Source organism: Lutra lutra, chromosome 3, assembly GCF_902655055.1.
Source record: "Lutra lutra chromosome 3, mLutLut1.2, whole genome shotgun sequence".
In the NCBI taxonomy this organism is placed as follows: domain Eukaryota; kingdom Metazoa; phylum Chordata; class Mammalia; order Carnivora; family Mustelidae; genus Lutra; species Lutra lutra.
The window spans coordinates 68,960,733-68,980,754 of record NC_062280.1 but is presented as its reverse complement, the minus strand read 5'-3'; the positions used below and the strand labels follow the sequence as shown (position 1 = coordinate 68,980,754).

The window sequence follows — 20,022 nt, the reverse complement described above, 5'->3', positions numbered from 1 at the left end:
AAGAAACTGAAGCCAACATAAATAAGTGGAAGGATATATTGTACTCATGGTTTAGAAGAATTAGTATATTAAAATGTTCGTACTACTCAAAACAATCTACAGATTCAATGCACCTTCCCTCAAAATACCAATGTTTTTTTTCACAGAACTAGAACAAAGAATCCTAAAATTTTGTGTGGAACCACAAAAGATCCTGAATAGCCAAAGCAATCCTGAGAAAGAACAACAATGCTAGAGAAATCACACTCCCTGATTTCATAGTATACTAGATCATAAAGCTATAGTAATCAAAACAGTACCGTACTGGCACAAAAACTGATACAGAGATCAATGCAATGCCTAGCAATAAACCCATACATATAGGATCAATTAATTGATGACAAAAAGCAAGAACAATGGGAAAGACCGTCTCTCCGACAAATAGCATTGGGCAAACTGGACAGTCACATGCAAAAGAATGAAAATGGACCACTCTTGTACCTCATATACAAAAATAAATTCAAAATGGATTAAAGACTTGAATGTGAGACTTGAAACCATAAAACTCCTAGAAGAAAACACAGGTAATAAGCTCTTTAACATTGGTCTTAGCAATATTTTTTCAGACTAGTCTCCTCAGGCAAGGGCAACAAAAGCTAAAATAAACAAATGGGATCACATCATACTAAAAAGTAGAGATGGGGCACCTAGGTGGCTAACTAGGTTAAGTGTCTGCCTTCTGCTCAAGTCATAATCCCAGGATCCTGGGATGGAGCCTGGCACGGGCTCATTGCTCTGCAGAGAGTCTGCTTCTCCCTCTCCTCCCTGCACTTGCCCTCTCTCACTATCTCTGTTGCTATTTCTCTCAAATAAATAAATAAATCTTTAAAAAAAAAAAAGTGGAGTACCATCATACAATGTTAACTGGTATAGCCAGCATGGAAAATGGTATGAAGTTTCTTCAAAAAAATAAAGAAAGAACTACTATACAATCCAATTTCACTTCTGGATATTTATTGGAAGAAAATAAAAACACCAATTTGGAGAGATACATGCATCCCTGTGTTCACTGCAGCATTACTTACAATAGGCAAGATTTGGAAGCAATCTAAGTGTGCATCATAGATGAATGGATAAAAATTAGATATATTTAAATACACACACACACACACACACACACACACACACCACACACAAATACATACACACAATGGAATATTACTGTCATAAAATGAAAGCTTGCCATTTGCAACAACATAGATGGACCTACAGGGTATTATGCTACATTAAATCTAAAAAACAAAACTAACAAGTGAACAAGACAAAACAGAAACAGATTCATATATACAGGTAACAAACTGTTGGTTACTGGACAGGGGAATGGGAGTGGGAGTTGAGGGGGGTGGGCAAAATAGATGAAAAGGATTAAGAAGTACAAAATTCCAGTTATAAAATAGTCATGGGGATGTCACATATGGGAACACAGTCAATAATTTGTAGTAACTTTGGATGGTGACAGATGATAACTGGACTTGCCATGGGAATTACTCACAATGTATAAAGATACTAAAACAACAACAACAAAAAATGGAATCACTATAATATATACCTAAAAACTAAAAGGATAATGTATGCCAATTCTACTTCAATTAAAGAGAGGTCAGGAGGTATCAGTAAAAGCGAAGGTCAGAGACAACCATAAGAGGAACAAACCAACAGTGTCTGAACAATAAAGTTTATTGTAGTAAAATTCAGAATAATTATGTTGCCTTTAAAGATGATGGCTAGTGGGGATGTTTTATGAGCTTCTCAATTGTGACTAAAAACTTTCACACGGAACTGGAGAACTCAGCTTGGAAAAGAAAAATGGATGATGAAAGATTAATGTAATGGCAAAATTTTAATAAGCAAATTAACTTCTAAGCTGATATGCCATGGTTTCTAACCACCTGACCTAAAAGAGTTTATCTTTCATACACAAAAATACTACTACATGTTATAGTCTGTGAAAACTCAAATATGATATATAATAGTCTCAAATATAACATATCTAAAACAAAAATCTTGATTTTTTTTTCCTATTTAGACCTACTTCTCCAATCTTTCTTAACTCAGTTAATAGTACTATTATTAAAGTTAAGCAATAGGATCCTCCTTGTTTCTCTTTTCCATCTCATTAAATTTAATTTAAAAGTAAATCCTACTGGCTCTATCTTCAAAATATATCCCCAGACAGCCAACTAAATGTAATGTAGTGTTGCCTGTAACACTGCAACATTCTATCTCCCTTCTTTTACTCTTTCCCCCTGCAGTGTATTCTCTGCAGAGCAGCCAACCCCCTCCCCCCCCCCCCCCCCCCCCCGCTTTAAAAGATTTTATTTATTTGACAGAGAGAGACAGCAAGAGAGGGAACACAAGCAGGGGGAATGGGAGCGGGAGAAGCAGGCTGCCCGCTGAGCGGGGGAACCGACGTGGGGCTCAATCCCAGGACCCTGAGATCATCATCTGAGCTGAAGGCAGACACTTAACGACTTAGCCACCCAGGCGCCTCCCCAAAAAATCTTTTGAAAATATAGATCATCATATGACTCTTACCTACTTAAAACCTCTAAAGGCTGTCAACTATTCTTTACCTGACAAGATCTAGTTTTGCCAACCCCTTCAACCATCTCCTACCCTTCTCTCCATTACCATAATCATTTAACAACAGAGATATTTCTGAGTGTTCTCCTTTCAGGGTCTTTGTTACTAGGCTCTTCCCTCAGGTTATTACATTACATTGGCTCCTCTTCATTCTATGAAGGAACCACAAAGTGTTTCTTCGTAACACTACTTACTATTTGTTTACTGACTGTTCCTTCTAGCTCATTCCCATAAGAGGAATGATTTTGTTTTCTTGCCACTCTCTCCCTGGCATCAAAAACACAGAGGCACTGTGGAATGAACATTCTCAATGCAAACTGAGATAGAAGAGGCAAGCCCATTCCCTCCACATCCATCACCCATTCTTTTTTTATAAGGGGGAAAAAAAGTGTTTGCTTGAACATGTAATTTAAATAAATGATCTTCGACCATGAAGCAAATAATCCCACAAGAAGACATTATAAAAGATTGATTCCTTACTCATAACACAGTACTTCTAAATGGAAAAACCTGGTTTTCAAGAATGGAGCAATTAGAAGTCAATGCAAATACATAGCTATTTTCACTGCAAATAGTATTTGAAAGATTTACCAATAACTAAGTCAATAGTTCCTTTGGAAGAAATCAATTCAGCACTATCAGCTGGAACATAAAAAAAAAAAAAGACACCAAAACCTTCAAACAACAGTAAATTTTGTACAACACTAGGGAAACTACTACCTGCATTTTTAATTAAGAGTATCTAGCTGGGCTTGAGAATTTAATAATCTAATAAGAAACATATGACTAGGAAAAAAAACTCCACTTTAATAAGCCTATTTTACATGCTAGTTTATCTAGCATCATGTGAATTTGGGCAAGTCCTTACAATGAAACACAATTTTAAAAATTAACAACAACAACAACAAAGAACAACAAAACCCAAAAAAACCCCAAATCAAACTTTCCCAAGTCACGAGAAGTTTTGGGGCATGAGGTTGGCAAAAGATTTAAGTCAGAAGTTTAAAGTCAGTTTAAAGCCTTGAAAAAGTTTAATTGTTAATGTGTTAGGAATTGCTACTTGTACAGAAGGGAGTTAGGATATCCAGAATGCAGTGATACATAAGATCTTTGCTTAGTTACGTGAAGCACAGTATTCTCAATATAGCAGATCTGATCTGATAAAACTTCCTGGATTTTAAAATTCAAATGACAAGAGATTTTACTCTAAGAATGCAATTTTCAACTTTATAAATGTGATTCAGTGACAAAATGGCATTTCGTTAAAAAAAATCAACTCTGAGGTAATTCTTTTTTTTTTTTTTTTAAGATTTTATTTATTTATTTGACAGATAGAAATCACAAGTAGGCAGAGAGGCAGGCAGAGAGAGAGGAGGAAGCAGGCTCCCCGCGGAGCAGAGAGCCCCATATGGGGCTCGATCCCAGAACCCTGGGATCATGACCTGAGCCGAAGGCAGAGGCTTTAACCCACTGAGCCACCCAGGCGCCCCTGAAGTAATTCTTGCTGAAAAGTTTCAGTGCCTTGAAGGGAAGTGGGTAGGGGGATGGGTTAAATAGGTGATGGGATTAAAGAGTAGTACACTTGCTGTGATGAACATTGGTGATGTACGGCATTACTGAATCACTATATTATACACTGGAAACTAATACTGCAGTGTATGTTAACTAACTGGAATTTAAATAAAACCTTAAAAGAAAAAGTTTTAATGCCTTTAAACAGGAATACCCAGAAACAGAACAACTCTAAAAAACATAACTTTCTTCAGATCCCTCAGAGATTCATGTCTATCCCAAACATGCAAAATACAATCACCCCATCCCAACATCCCCAAAAGTTTCAATCACTCCATCATCAGCTCAAGTCCAAAATGTCATTATCTAAGTTATTCAAGCAGACTCTGGGTATGATATACATCATGGGGCAAAATTCTTTTCCACCTGTAAAACTAGAAAACAAGTTACCACTTCTAAAATACAGTAGTGGGACAGGCACAGGATAAATTATGGAGTTTCCCACTCCAAAGGGGATAAAACTGTCGGAAAAAAGGAGTCACTGGAACCAAGCAATTTCAAAATTCAGAAGGTAAAATTCCATTAGTTTTCAAAACCTGAGAATACTGTGGCCTGTGGCTCTACCTTCTGGGCCATTATTCCTTTTTCTTGAAGGGAAGCACATGTTTGTAGCTGAGTAGTACAATCAGCCCATTTCCTACCTATAGAATATTGGAAGTTCATTGGCCTTTCCTCAACCTGTCAGTTCAAATTGGCAGTGTTTCTGCTGACAGAACATTCTTTAAACTCTTCTAGGTCACCTGTATTTGCCAAGAGGGTTCACATCATTAGATAAGATGGTCCTACAAAGGACTTTATTCAATCTCTATTTCTGGTTTTTACTGAGATTACTGAGGAGATCCCAGAGTCCTGTGCATAATCTCTTCAGAAAGAACAAAAGGCTATCTAGCCATGCTCTTGGATTTCTTTCCAAAGCACATTTCCTGACAATCAATCTCCTAATTTCTGTGTCTTCTGCTACCTGAATAGACTGAGAATCTCCCAAATTAAGTCCTGGATCTTTTTTGCTTTACAGTTCTTCCCACAATCTATCCCTTTCCTCTTACATTTACATTTACTGGTTATTTACTATAACCAGGCCACAACTTAAATACTTTGTTTGGACATCTCCTCAGCTAAATATCCAACTTCACTGCTTACATCTTCTCCTTTCTATATAAATGTAGGATACAATTCAGCTAGGCTTCCTGGCACTATATAACAAATATCTCCTTTCCTCATTTTCTAATAATATCTTCATTTCCCTTTGACTTCTTCAACATTCCTATTTCTACCAACATACTATTTGTGATGGTACATTATTCCCTCAGAATACAAGTTTTCTCTCCCATGCTCCTAACTTTATTCTGAGCCTTGACCAGCAATGACTTTAAAGTCCACATTTCTACCAATCGTCTATTCAAGGGAGTCTACACTTCTTCTATCATGTGCCTCAAAGTTCTTCAAGTTTGTATCCATAACCCATTTTCAAAGACATTTCTACAGTTTCAGTTATTTGTTTCAGTAGCAACCCACTTCCTGGTATGAAAATCTGTATTAGTTTCTATGGCTGCTGTAACAAACTACCATAAACTTGGAGGCTTAAAACAACAGAGATTTATTCTCTCACAGCCTAGAGGCAAAGTCTAAAATCACTATCACTGTACTAAAATCAAAGTGTCAACAGGGCCACACTCTCCCCAGAGACTCCAGTGGAGTCTTTTCCGTGGTTCTTCTAATTCTGGGGCTACCAGTACTCCTTGGCTTGTGGTCACCTCATTCTGCCTCTGTTTCCTGAGCGGTGGTTAATTCCGCCTGCCCTGGATGCGTTCTCTTTAATGCCTCTCTTTGCCTTCAGTCTCTTTTGGTTCATTTGTTTCAAAGTTTTATGTCATCAGCTTAAATGCCCATGTTCTTAAGGAAATATATTAGCAAAATCTGTGGAATCAGAAATTAGCAAAAGAAATTTAAATGGGCAAATTCTATGTGAAGAAAAAGTAGAAAATTTAGCTATTGCCTTCTGTCTTATTTAACTTCTAGGAAGTGAAGTAATTTTCATATCCACAATAAAAAAACAGAAGTTGGTAAACAAAATACAACTCTGATCATAAAAGTAAAGGGTGTTTAGAGAAGGTCCACTCAGGAAATAGATCAGGCTAAGGATCGTGATCAAAGGTTAACTGTAGTGATAGGAAGGCAATTACCTCCATAACTAAAGACAATCCGGGGTTTTATTTTTATTTTTTTTTAAGATTTTATTTATTTATTTGACAGAGATCACAAGTAGGCAGAGAGGCAGGCAGAGAGAGGAAGGGAAGCAGGCTCCCTACTGAGCAGAGAGCCCGATGCGGGGCTCGATCCCAGGACTCTGGGATCATGACCTGAGCCGAAGGCAGAGGCTTTAACCCACTGAGCCACCCAGGCGCCCCCAATCGGTGGTTTTAAAGCTACTATATAATAGTTTCCCTCCTCCCTCAAGCCTTTAAATTTTAAAACCTGTTTTATACTCAAATGGAAAGCAGAGTTAAAGATAAATTTATTATTGTTCTTACCTCTACACAGTCAAAATTCTCATCAACTTTAGATGCATATTCAACACGAAACATTGTTGACAGGCTACCAGCAATATAGTATAACAGGATCTTCAAACCCTTGTAACCAAAAGCAGTTTCACTGAAAAGGAGAAAAAGATCAGTAATCTGAGATCCCAGAAAGACTCTTTGCAAAGTCATTACAAAGAATTAGCTCTCTATATAAACAAGTTTAACTTTATGGGTAGTTTCAAGATTTTACCACACTTATTTTAGAAACAAGTACTTGTAATAAAACTGCCTCAGCTTTCCTCATTTATAAAATAAGAGAGGGGCACCTGGCTGGCTCAGCTGGTAGAGCACGTGACTCTTGATCTCAGGGTTGTGAGTTCAAGCCCCACCTTAGGTGGAGATATTACATAAAAATAAAATCTTCAAAAAATAGAATACGAGAGAACAATAGCACCTACCTCAGGGACATTGTTTGGGTTACATGAGCAAGTTAATACCTATAAACTGTTTATAATGTTGACCAGCATGTTATACAAGTTAGGTAATAAATGTAACACATCATTGTGGCTGCTTCTGCTATTACTAGTACCAGAAGGCATTTCAAATCAGACACAAGTGGTATGAAACTGGTACCTGGCTAGGCAAGCAGCTAAGATGTAGCTTTGGCCCAGTCTTTCCTGCAGTTTACCACTTGCTTCCATCATCAACATCCAGAGCTGCTGAAAGTGGTAGAAGCACCTATCTAATTACATCACCCTATGAACTCAGAAAGCAGATCTAGAGCTGCTGTTTTTCCAGCCCTGCTCCTTTCAACCCACTTATACTTTGATATTCTCTTTTCTGGCTTAAAAAAGAGTCTTCCAAAATGTGCATCTAAAATATCCAGAATAGGTAAAGCTATACAGACAGAAGGTAGGTTAGTGATTCCTAGGGCTGGGGAGATTAAGGGAGGAAAAAGAGAATGACTACTAATGGTTATGGGAATTTTGGTGGGAATGACAAAATGTTCTGAAATTGACTGTAATGACTGCACAACACAATATACTAAAAATTACTGAATTGTATACTTTAAATAGATGAATTATATAGTAAATTACATCTCAATAAAGCTTTTTTTTTTTTTTTTTAAGTGAATTCTGAAGAAGAGTGCCTGAAAGGAGCAGTGTCATTTTCAGATTTCTGTCCAGGCTACCAAAATAAAACATAAGCAGGGTCTATTCCAGGACTCTGAAAGTTATGTGCATAAAAAGCAGTGGCAATGATAAGTAGGATCAAGACCAATGTCATACTTGAGTCATAAGATACACGGTTATGATTATGTGACTGTCACCTGTCTACCTTAGAAGGGGAGTATGTAAGCATTTTTAACGACATGTAAAACAGAATGAATGTACAAAGTACCACTGAGAAGCAATCTGTAAGGCTGGATTCTATGCACCTAAGGAAGAGATTTTAAATAGCAGGAAGAGGAAAGGAATAAAATAAATAGCTCCTTAACGATAGAAATCCCCAAAGAAAATATTCTTCTCTTTATAATAAAATAAAACATTTAAAATACAAAAGGAAAAAAATACAAAAGGTTCAAATTTTGGCATGAATCAATATGTACTAAAATAGAATTATTAATATTTAAAAGCACATAAAATGCCCAATCCAATACATTAATAATGAAAAATTCTGAAGAAATTTGTTCCATGGAGAAATTAATTTCAAAACACATTAAATAAATATGTGAACAATGCTGAAATAAGACATAAGTACAATAGCCACGAGGGCAATATTTTAAATGTCAACCATGTCAAAACACCCTTTCCTACTACAACAAAGCAGAGTTCCTTGGGAAAATGGCTAACTCCAGTACTAGTAAAGTAAGTAGAAGATCAGTCTCGAACATCTTATTGTATTTCACAGTAAAGTGTCCCCCAAGTGATGATGGTTTATCAAAAGGATTCAAAAACTGGTTTGAAATGGGAAAATTTGACCATCGTAATTAATAACAGTAGCAGATTATGACCCCTTGGATTAAAAAAGAATCTTTGAGTCTATTCTGAAATAAACAAAGAAATACATAAGGGGAAAAAGAAGCTCTTCCTTAGAGAATGCCAATAAATGTAGAAAGTATGACAGAGTTAGAAAATCACCATTTTGCCACCACAATAAAAGATTCAAGCAAGAATCATCAACGGATTTAAAACTACTGGGTGAGGGGTGCTTGGGTGGCTCAGTGGGTTGGGCCTCTGCCTTCAGCTCGGGTCATAATCTTGGGGTCCTAGGATCGAGCCCTGCATCGGGCTCTCTGCTCAGTAGGGAACCTGCTTCCCCTCCTCTCTCTGCCTGCTGCTTTGCCTACTCATGATCTCTTTCCCTCTGTCAAATAAATAAAATCTTAAAAATAAATAAATAAATAAAACTACTGGGTGAAAGTCTGATGGGAAATAGGATCTTTTCAGTCTCAGAGTATCTCTCCACAGATTACATAATAAAAGAAAAAACCTTATAGTGCAGAAAACTGACAGACACCTCTAAACTAAGTGATCCAAGTTAATGAACAATGGAACAAATTGATATCATGGACTATCTGATTGTGACAGACTGAGACAGACACATACAACCTCTGTTGTGGTACTACAAAAATGTATATTATCTGAATTTCATCACAAAGAAACAAACTAACGCAAAATGAAGGCTTATAAAAACCTATACCCTATGAAAATGTCCATGTCATGAAAAACAAAGAAAGGCTGAGGAACTGTTGCAGATTAAAGACCAAAGGGATATGACAACTAAATACAGTACGTGGGGTGCCTGGGTGTCTCAGTTGGTTAAGCGTCTGCCTTTGACTCAGGTCATGATCCCAGCTAGAGTCCTGGGATGGAGTTCCAGCACTGGGATCTCTGCTTAGTGGAAGCCTGCTTCTCCCTCTCCCTATTGCTCCCCCTGCTTGTACTCTCTGTCAAATAAAAAATAAAATCTTAAAAATAATAAAAATAAAAATAAAATGCAATATGTGACTCTAGATTGGATCCAAAATGAGGAAAATTGTTATAAAAGAATTATTGGAAACCAACTGGCAAAATTTGAAATGTGGACTATATCTCAGAAAATAGTAACAGCATTGTTAAATTTCCTGAATTTTGGTAATTATATGGTTACTGTCCTTGTTTTTAGGAAATATATACTAAAGAATTTAGGAGTAAGGTATCAAGATATATCTGCAAACAACACTGAAATGGTTCAACAACATACCAACATATCTACATAGAAGAGAATGATTAAAGCAAATAGAACTAAATGTTAACAACTGGTGAATCTAAATGAAGGATATACAGAGTACTACTCTTTTTTTTTCTTGTAATCAATTAATTAACATACAGTGTATGATTAGTTTCAGAGGTAGAGTTCAGTGATGCATCAGCTGCCTATAACAGCCAGTGCTTACATCAAGTGCCCATCATAGAGTACTATTCTTACAACTTTCTGCAAATAAGAAGTTTTTTCAGCATCAAAAGTTTAAAAAAAAAAATGGTAACTAACTATTCTAATAATGTAATAAAGCTATAGGAAGTAAAGGAATTGTGCTGAATATCCCAGGACATATCTTTAACATTGCTTTTAAAAATAAATTTCTTGGGGCGCCTGGGTGGCTCAGTGGGTTAAAGCCTCTGCCTTCAGCTCAGGTCATGATCCCAGGGTTCTGGGATCGAGCCCCATATGGGGCTCTCTGCTCCGCGGGGAGCCTGCTTCCTCCTCTCTCTCTGCCTGCCTCTCTGCCTACTTGTGATTTCTATCTGTCAAATAAATAAATAAAATCTTAAAAAAAAAAAATAAAAAAATAAATTTCTTGCAGTGCCTGGGTGGCTCAGTCGGCTAAGTGCCTGTCTTAGGCTCAGGTCATGATCCCGGGGTCCTGGGATCAAGCCCTGCATCTGGCTCCCTGCTCCACGGGGCAGCCTGCTTCTCCCTCTCCCCCTGCTTGCAGCTCCCCCTGCTTGTGTGCACTCTCTCTCTCTGTGTCAAATAAATAAATAAAAGCTTTTAAAAATAAATAAATAAATAAATTTATTTTAACTGTTTATTTACTTGTCATAGGAGAACTTGAGCTTTCTAGCTTCAGGAGAGCATATTCTGTACTAAGAGCAGTATAGCAAAGCAGCAGGAAGAAAAAAAGTGGTAATTATAAATAGGGGCTTCACAGATTGCCTGAATCTGAAATTTGGTCATTCATATGTCCATAAGCAGCTAGCTATTCAATTCCACCAATGTACAATGTAATGAATGATAATGCCATCGCTAAGATCGTTGTGAGAATTAAATGAGCTAATATATCCACAGCACTATGTGATAGGTATTGTACAGTAAACTGGTATCTCAATGTCAAAAATGCCATTCTAATGTCGATTTTAAAGTAAATTACATAAAAAACAGCAAAGAAAATAAAGTCTGACTTCTAGATTAAGAAAAAAAAAATTTTTATTGGCCACACTGATTGGGCAAAGTTACTTACTCATCCCCAAAGAGTTGATGGGTATATTCAGGAAAGAAAGTTCTAATGTCATTCTCAAGATCTTCAGGGAAACGAACTGTTTAAAAGAATAAAAATTATAGAGATATTAAAGATACTAAATTAACGATATTAAAGGTGACAGGTATTTCCATTTTAAGAATTTCACTATAACTAGGATACAGCCAACAATCCTTCTTACGTAAAATGTCACTTTTCCATTATATGATTTACATTGGATTCTCATGAGACAAATGAACAATGAAAATTAGAATATCACTGAGTGCTGAGTGCTTCAGCATCAAAACCCTACTGATTTTAAGAATCAGAAAACTAGTCATGACAAAGGCATCTGATTTAGTTTTTACTTTTCTGTATGTTTACATAAAATGCAAAGAATAAAAGAAAACAAAACCAAAAAAGACACTTTGAGATAAGCAAAGCTACAGCATCAAAAAAAAAAAAAAAAAAAAAGAAAAAAGAAAAAAAAACTAAAAAAGAACGCTATAGGAAACATTCTGAGAATAAGAGTACTCAGAGTTTGTGGATTTTTTTAAAATAAGATTTTATTTATTTATTTGCCAGAGAGAGACAGCGAGAGGGAACACAAACAGGGGGAGTGGGAGAGGGAGAAGCAGCTTCCTGCCTAGAAAGGAGCCAGATCCAGGGCTCTATCCCAGGACCCTGGGATCATGACCTGAGCCAAAGGTAGCCGTCTAAGGACTGAGCCACACAGGTGCCCCAAGAGTACTCAGAGTTTTAAGGAGGCCTTTATCATTACATCATTCTTTATCAGTGCAAGATGATATTCATGTTGTTCCTAAGGTGGGGTTTTTTTTTTTTTTCCTATTAAAAGTAATGCTGTGGGGCACCTGGGTGGCTCAGTGGGTTAAAGCCTCTGCCTTGGGCTCAGGTCATAATCTTAGGAGCCTGGGATCAAGCCCCACATCTGGCGCTCTGCTCAGCAGGGAGCCTGCTTCCCCCTCTCTCTCTGCCTGCCTCTCTGCCTACTTGTGATTTCTGTCAAATAAATAAATAAAATCTTAAAAAGAAAAAAAAGTAATGCTGTAATGACATCCTTACATACACTTTTCTGTACACTTACAAGTATATACAGGATAAGTTCCTGGCAGTAGAAACGCAGAGTAAAAGTACTGAATTATTTTATAAATATTACTTAAATGCCCTCTAAGAATATTTTAAGAGTTTATATACCCACTAGCCAGCTACTAAAAGCTCCTTTGCTTCCCATCTCCCCGAGAATATTCTGTAACCTCAACTTTAATTTCTACCAATTTAAGATGGAAATGGGCACCCTGTTACTCATTTGCATTTGAGTTCTGATACTAGACATTTTCCCAAAATAACTTATCTAATGTAGAAAAAACCCTTACCCTCCCCTCACCAAAATCTTTAAATTGAAGAATGAAAAGATCAGTTGTAGGTGAAAAATTTCCAACACTATCCTCTTAGAACAGGTCATTCACAGGGTGCCAAAGTATCATCCACCAAATTAACGATTTACAGAAGAAAAGATACCTTTTCACTGTAGGGATCTGGCAGTATGACCTTTCCAAGTAATTTAACTTAAAATCACTCATTATAGGATAGATCAACATTGTATGTCTTCTGCTTCAATGCAATATAAAATATACAGACATCATCTATAAAACATTTTCTTACCAAAAATGTTTATGCTAGCTCTAATGTAGCTTTTTTTTTTTTTTAAGATTTTATTTAGTTATTTGACAGACAGAGATCACAAGTAGGCAGAGAGGCAGGCAGAGAGAGAGAGGAAGGGAAGCAGGCTCTCCGCCAAGCAGAGAGCCCGATGCGGGGCTCGATCCCAGGACCCTGAGACCATGACCTGAGCCGAAGGCAGAGGCTTAACCCACTGAGCCACCCAGGCGCCCCTCTAATGCAGCTTTAAATCTTCCAATTTACAAGAACTATAAAGGACAGGGTAACAAGTTAAATACTACCAAAAGAAAACATACAAATCCAGAATGTAAATCTGTTTATTAATTCTACTCAATAACATTACTCTTCCAAATAAACCAATGGTATGGAGAAAAGACTGTTCTGGATTAAAAGAGATTTAAGAAACATTACAGCCAAACATGATGCATGATCCTTTTTTTTTTTTTTAAGATTTTATTTATTTATTTGGACAGAGAGATCACAAGCAGGCAGAGGCAGGCAGAGAGAGGAGGAAGCAGGCTCCCTGCCGAGCAGAGAGCCCGACGCAGGGCTCGATCCCAGGACTCCGAGGCAGCGGCCCAACCCACTGAGCCACCCAGGCGCCCCACATGATGCATGATCCTTGACTGAATTCTGGGTTAAATAATTTTTTTTAAAAAGCTACTTAATGGATGCCTGGGTGGGTCAGTCGTTAAGTGTCTGCTTTCAGCTCAGGTCATGATCCCAGGGTCCTGAGACCCACATCAGCCTCACATTGGGCTCCCTCCTCAGCAGGGAGCCTGCTCCTAACTCTGATTGCCACTCCCCTGGTCGCCCTTGCCCTCTCCCTCCTTCCCTCTCTCTCTGGCAAATAAATAAATAAATATATAAAATAAAATAAGATAAAAATAAAGCTACTAAAGACTTTCAAGGACAATCAAGAAATCAGAAAATTATATAACAATGGTAATTATTAATTACCATTAATTTCCATAGGTATGATAATGGAATTGTCATAATTATGGAATTATGGTTATCTATGTGAATATTCATATATTAGGACTGTCATGATATTCAGAAATCTACTTTTGGGGCACCTGGGTGGCACCGTCAATTAAGCGTCCAACTCTTGGTTTTAATTTGGGTTGTAACCTCGGGGTCATGAGATCAAGCCCTGAGTCAGGCTCCAAGTTTGGTGCAGAGTCTGCTTGGAATTTCTTCTCCCTCTCTCCCTCTTCCCTGTATGAGCATGTGTACTTTCTCTCAAATAAATAAATAAATCTTTTAAAAAAAACTACTTTCAAATAATTTAGCAAAAGTATATATTAAAGCAGAAATGATAAAATGTTAATTGTTGAATTTAGATTTGGATTATTGGTAAGTATTGTTCTATTCTCTCAACTTTTCTCTGTATTAACAAATTTTCATAATGAAAACTGAAACTGAAAAAAACCCTGGGCAAATACAGCAAAATGTTAAGATGTGAAACAGCTAAGTGATGGGATCATGATACTCATTAGCCTGCTCTATATTTTCTGCATGTCTATAATATTACACAATAAAAAAAAATCCAATATATCTAGACTTTTTAACCCCCCAAATTTCCCACTACTGTTCTCTAAAATTTAAAAATGTTTGGAAGTCTCTAGAAATTATTAAAAATTAATTTCAAACTACTGCTTTTAATATAATATATAGTATTTCAGTAGTGATGAGAGACACAGAGAAAAAGAAATGTAACAAGTGTAAAAAATACAGTGATAACTATTTCTATATTTTGGATTGGCCTTCTTCCAATATACCTGTCATCTAAACTATTAAGGTTTTACTATTTCAGCATGAAATTTAGTCCGTAGGTAATAGGAACTAAAAGAAAGAGAAAGCAAAGTGATGCATCTTTCAGCTGAAGTAAAAATCAAATAGCGTAAGGGTAAATATATAGTCAAATATTTATTGTTTGGTTCTGATTAGATTTGGGTGAAAGAATCTAACAGAAATCCTTTAAAACCAATGCTATGTACATTACAAAGGATTTTTTTAGTATAGAATAAATGAAGTTTTTATATTAGTCATTGTATTACATGAAAAACTGTTCACTGTACTACACTTAGCCACACGGAGCAGATTCCTAAAAAGTTGTCCCAAATTCCTGGGACTACACACTGAGAAGATACCCAAGGTTATACTTTACAGAGATTAGACTAAAAGTCATTTCCTCGAAAAGGGTCTTTAAGGTAAAAAGTCCTTGGCCTAGATAAAAGGAACCAACAATTAGTGCTAGGAGGTAAGTCTCTCTCACAGATAAGAAACAAAGATGATTTTTCTACTTTTTTTTTTTTAAAGATTTTTATTTATTTATTCGACAGAGAGAGAAGACACAGTGAGAGAGGAAACACAAGCAGGGGGAGTGGAAGAGGATGAAGCAGGCTTCCCACTGAGCAGGGAGCCTGCCTGATTCAAGGCTCGATCCCAGGACCCTGGGATCCTGGGATCCTGACCTGAGCCCAAGGCAGACCCTTAACTACTGAGCCACCCAGATGCCCCTCTACTTTTATTTAAAAAACAAACAAACAAACAAACAAAAAACCTCAGGGCACCTGGCTCAGTGGGAGAACATATGACTCTTAATCTTGGGGTCGTGAGTTCAAGCCCCACATTAAATGTAGAGCTTACTTGAAAAAATAAAAACAAGAACCCCTCAATACTTACATAACTGTAGTAATTACCACAAAAGAAATGAAACCACATCTCTGTATTTGTCTATTCTGGACATTTCACATAAATGGAATCATACAATATGTGCCTTTTATATCTGGCTCCTTTCTTTTTTCTTTTTCTTTTTTTTTTAAGTGGGTTCTACACTCAGCATGGAGCCCAACACAGGGTTTGAACTCAGAACCCTCAGATCAAGAGCCAGAAACTTTTTTTTTTTAATTTGTTTGGTGTATTCCAAAATTCATTGTTTATGCACCACACCCAGTGTTCCATGCAATATGTGCCCTGCTTAATACCCACTACCAGAGTCACCCATCCCCCCACTCCCCTCCCCTCCAAAACCCTCAGTTTGTTTCTCAGAGGCCAGTCTCTCAAGGTTTGTCTCCCCCTAACTTAACCAACTGAGTCACTCAGGTGCCCATGTCTGGCTTCTTTCACTTTGTATGTTTTAGAGGTTCATCCATGTTACAGCATGTACCATTAATTCATTCCTTTTTGTGGTTGAATAATATTCTACTATATGGGTATACCATATTTTGCTTATCCAGTCCTCAATTAATGGACATTTAGGATGTTTCTATTTTGGGGTTATTATGAATAATGCTGCTATGAACGTTCCTGAACAAGTTTTTGTGTGAATAGTGTCATATGCCAACACAGGACATATTCATAAGAAGCAGTCACACAGTGTTATTAACCATATTATTAGTTGTCTAATAATGTCATATTAGTTGAACATTTACTGTGTACCAGGCAATTTGCTAAGGATTTTATAAACATTATAGTTAATCCCCACAAGAACTATAAAAGGTAGGCATTATTATTATCTCCATTTCCAGATGAAAAATGCAAAAAAGACTAATTTGCTCACGGACACAGGACATATTCATAAGAAGCAGTCACACAGTGTTATTAACCATATTATTAGTTGTCTAATAATGTCATAATTAGTTGAACATTTACTGTGTACCAGGCAATTTGCTAAGGATTTTATAAACATTATAGTTAATCCCCACAAGAACTATAAAAGGTAGGCATTATTATTATCTCCATTTCCAGATGAAAAATGCAAAAAAGACTAATTTGCTCACGGACACAAAATAAGTATGGGCTTAGGGCGTCTGGGTGGCTCAGTAGGTTAAGCCTCCGCCTTCTCAGGGTCCTGGGATCAAGCCCCGCACCAGGTTCTCTGCTTGGTGGGGCGCCTGCTTCTTCCTCTCTCTCTGCCTGCCTCTCTGCCTGCCTGTGACTTGTGACCTCTCTCTCTCTCTCTCTGTTAAATAAAATCTTAAAAAAAAAAAAAGTATGGGCTTAAGGATGAATCAACCTGACATATATACATGTACGTGAGAACATGTAGAGTGTGAACTCTCCTGGATATCACAAACATTAAATATTTCTAAATCTTTACAATGTAGTTATGTCAGTAAAGCAAGAGAGCAAGCAAGCAACCCCCAAATCAACCAATAGTAGAAAAATTAAATTACATAAATGAAATAGTTTTAATGTAAATATTAAACATAATGCTATTGAGAAATATTTGGTGACAGAAAACTGTTCATGATGCATTTAGGTGAACAGAACATGACAATATAACCTCAATTTTATAAAAGAGAAATAACATAAAATGAATATATAATTTTAAAAACTAGAAGGAATTATCCCAAATTATAATACAGAAGTACTATTATTCTGAGTGATAAAATTATGGGTAATTCTTATTTCTTATATTCTTATACACTTCCAAAATTTCCACAAAATATGTATTATTCTAACAGAGGAATATACAATATAAAAAACTATAATAATTTAAAATAATTTTTCTTTTTAGGAGAACCTGTCATTTACATTTTTGGAGAAAAATGGAAGATCAGGGCCCAGAATACTAAATGGCACCTTATCACCAACACAGATCATTGAATCATCTCATTCAACACATTCATTGAATCATCAATGAATCTTCTATTTGAATATAAATCCTGTTGTTTCCACTCCTATATATAGTTCCTATATTTCCTAGTTCTCAGGATCACTTCGGTAATTTCAAGAGGGACAAAATGTGTAAAAGATGATATATTCTACACCGTATGTTAACAAACTAGAATTTATTTATTTATTAAGATTTTATTTATTTAGGGGCACCTGGGTGGCTCAGTGGGTTAAGCCTCTCCGCCTTCGGCTTGGGTCATGATCTCAGGGTTCTGGGATGGAGCCCCACATTGGGCTCTCTGCTCAGCAGGGAGCCTGCTCCCCTACCCCCCGCCTGCCTCTCTGCCTACTTGTGATCTCTGTCAAGTAAATAAATAAAATCTTACAGAAAAAAAGATTTTATTTATTTATTTGACAAAGAGAGAGACAGCAAGAGCAGGAACACAAGCAGGGGGAGTGGGTGAGGGAGAAGCAGGCTTCCCACCGAGCAGGGAGCCCAATGCGGGGCTCAATCCCAGGACTCTGGGATCATGACCAGAGCTGAAGGCAGCCACTTAACTACTGAGCCACCCTGGCAACCCTTAACTGGAATTTAAATGAAGACCTAAAAAAAAAAAAAAAAAATACATTCTACATGTCTTATTAGCCCAAAACATAAATTAAGAAATCACCAAGGCACATTAATCAGTTTTAAAGTTTAATAATGCTTAAGTATTTAACATATGTATGATCCATCAACAGGCGCTCATAATGCAGATATAAATGGGTTCCACTTCAGAGATGCTGCCACATATTCCCTGTATCTAACTGTACTCTGACTATATCTAAGTTTATTCATACTCCTGTGTTTTTTTTTCTTTTAAAGATTCTTCTATTTATTTGAGAGAGAGAGAGAGAGAGAGAAAGCATGAATGCTTTTAAAATGAGAGGGGCAGAGGGAGAGAGAATCTCAAACAGACTCTGCACTCAGTGCAGAGCTCTACTAGGGGCCTGATCCCAGGACCATGAGATCACAACGTGGGCCAAAACCAAGAGTTGAATGCTCGACCAACTGTGCCACCCAGGCACCCCTTACTCCTGTGTCCTTTAAACAACTAAAATCTTAGTGTTTTGGCCAATACATACTTTCCTGACCATGTTAAACTGCAAAGTAAGTTTAAATACACTATTATAAAATGTAAGGGTGAAGGCAGGTCCTACTATGCTCCTGGCAACATTCCCATCAGCTCCACCAGCCTGCAACATTAGAGGTCTTAATGTTACAATATACTTTAGAAACCATCACAATTAATCCCATCATAGTCTTTATTCCCCCAAACTTCAGTCAAGTTCCTAGGTTATCCCTTTTTACCTGGATTCTCATCCCCACACAGTATGAAACTACTAATCTAATGCCAATTACCACGCCACTCCAACTCCCTGTGTCTGCTATGAAACTCACAGGTCAATTACCACCAAAATTTTCCATATCCCCAACCAGGAAAACTTAAACAAAGTCTGAGAATTAAATGGTGATAATGTATTGATAAAGTTTTCTAATTTTGATGGTTATATTCTGGCCACGTATAATAATGTCCTAGTTCACAGTATACATTAAAGAGTATGTAGTAATAGTTCATCAAGTCAGCAATTTATTCTCCAATAGTTCAGGGAAAAAAAGGTCTTTGTATTTTTGTATTTCCGACTTTTCTGTAAGTTTGCAATTGTTTCAAAAACAAAACAAAACAAAACAAAAAGGAATGCAGCCCACCAGATCTGCTGCATGTCTCAATCTCCCAAAAATTGGGTTTTAAATTCAAACCCCCCAAAAGCAGCCACTTGGGGGGAAACCTCAAACCTCACTGAATCATGTACTTAGTGTGCATTTCATAGTATGTAAATTGTAATCACTTTTTAAAAAGCAAAAACAAAGTCATCTAACTTTATCCTGTGTCTTCCTCTAGCCGCCCATTTCTCAACTCCACGTGGACTCTGAGGAAAACCAAAAACCGTCTATATGCCCTTTTTAATTTCTCTCAATATCTCTTAAATTACTTTTAAAAAGGAGATCCTATGACTCTAACACTTCTCTCATTTAAAAAGAAAAAAATCAAATCACTAAATCCCAAGAGCCTGTATGTTATAAGAACTACCAGCAACACCTGACATAGTTCACTACTCCTCCTCCTTCAAGCACTTTCATCATTCGGCTTCCAGACACATCATCCTCCTAAGCTATCCTTCTCGGTCACAGTGGCTTCCTTAATATTCCTTAAACACGTCCAGCACATTCCACACTTGCCATTCTTCTGTGTGTTAACACTCTTCCTTGAGATATCTACACTGCTCACAAATTCATTTCTTTTATTATCTACTCAAACATCACCTTAGCGGTAGGGCCTAATCACCCTGTATTTTCTCCATATTACAAATCACTATCTTTCATGTATTTATGTCTGTTTCTCATAATCAGAATGTAAACTCCATGAAGACAGGAACTCT

The 20,022-nt window shown here is 36.9% G+C and overlaps 1 protein-coding gene across 2 annotated transcripts in view; it reads right to left on the bottom strand.

Annotated features, from left to right (window-relative positions):
- HAT1 (histone acetyltransferase 1) overlaps positions 1–20,022 on the bottom strand; it is a 60,261-nt gene that overhangs the window by 30,907 nt on the left and 9,332 nt on the right. For both annotated transcript variants that reach the window (XM_047722160.1, XM_047722161.1), the window contains exons 3-4: positions 11,221–11,296; positions 6,726–6,846 (exon numbers count right to left, since the gene is read on the bottom strand). In XM_047722160.1, coding sequence (XP_047578116.1) covers positions 6,726–6,846; positions 11,221–11,296 — 197 coding nt within the window. The remainder of the gene's footprint in view (positions 1–6,725; positions 6,847–11,220; positions 11,297–20,022) is intronic.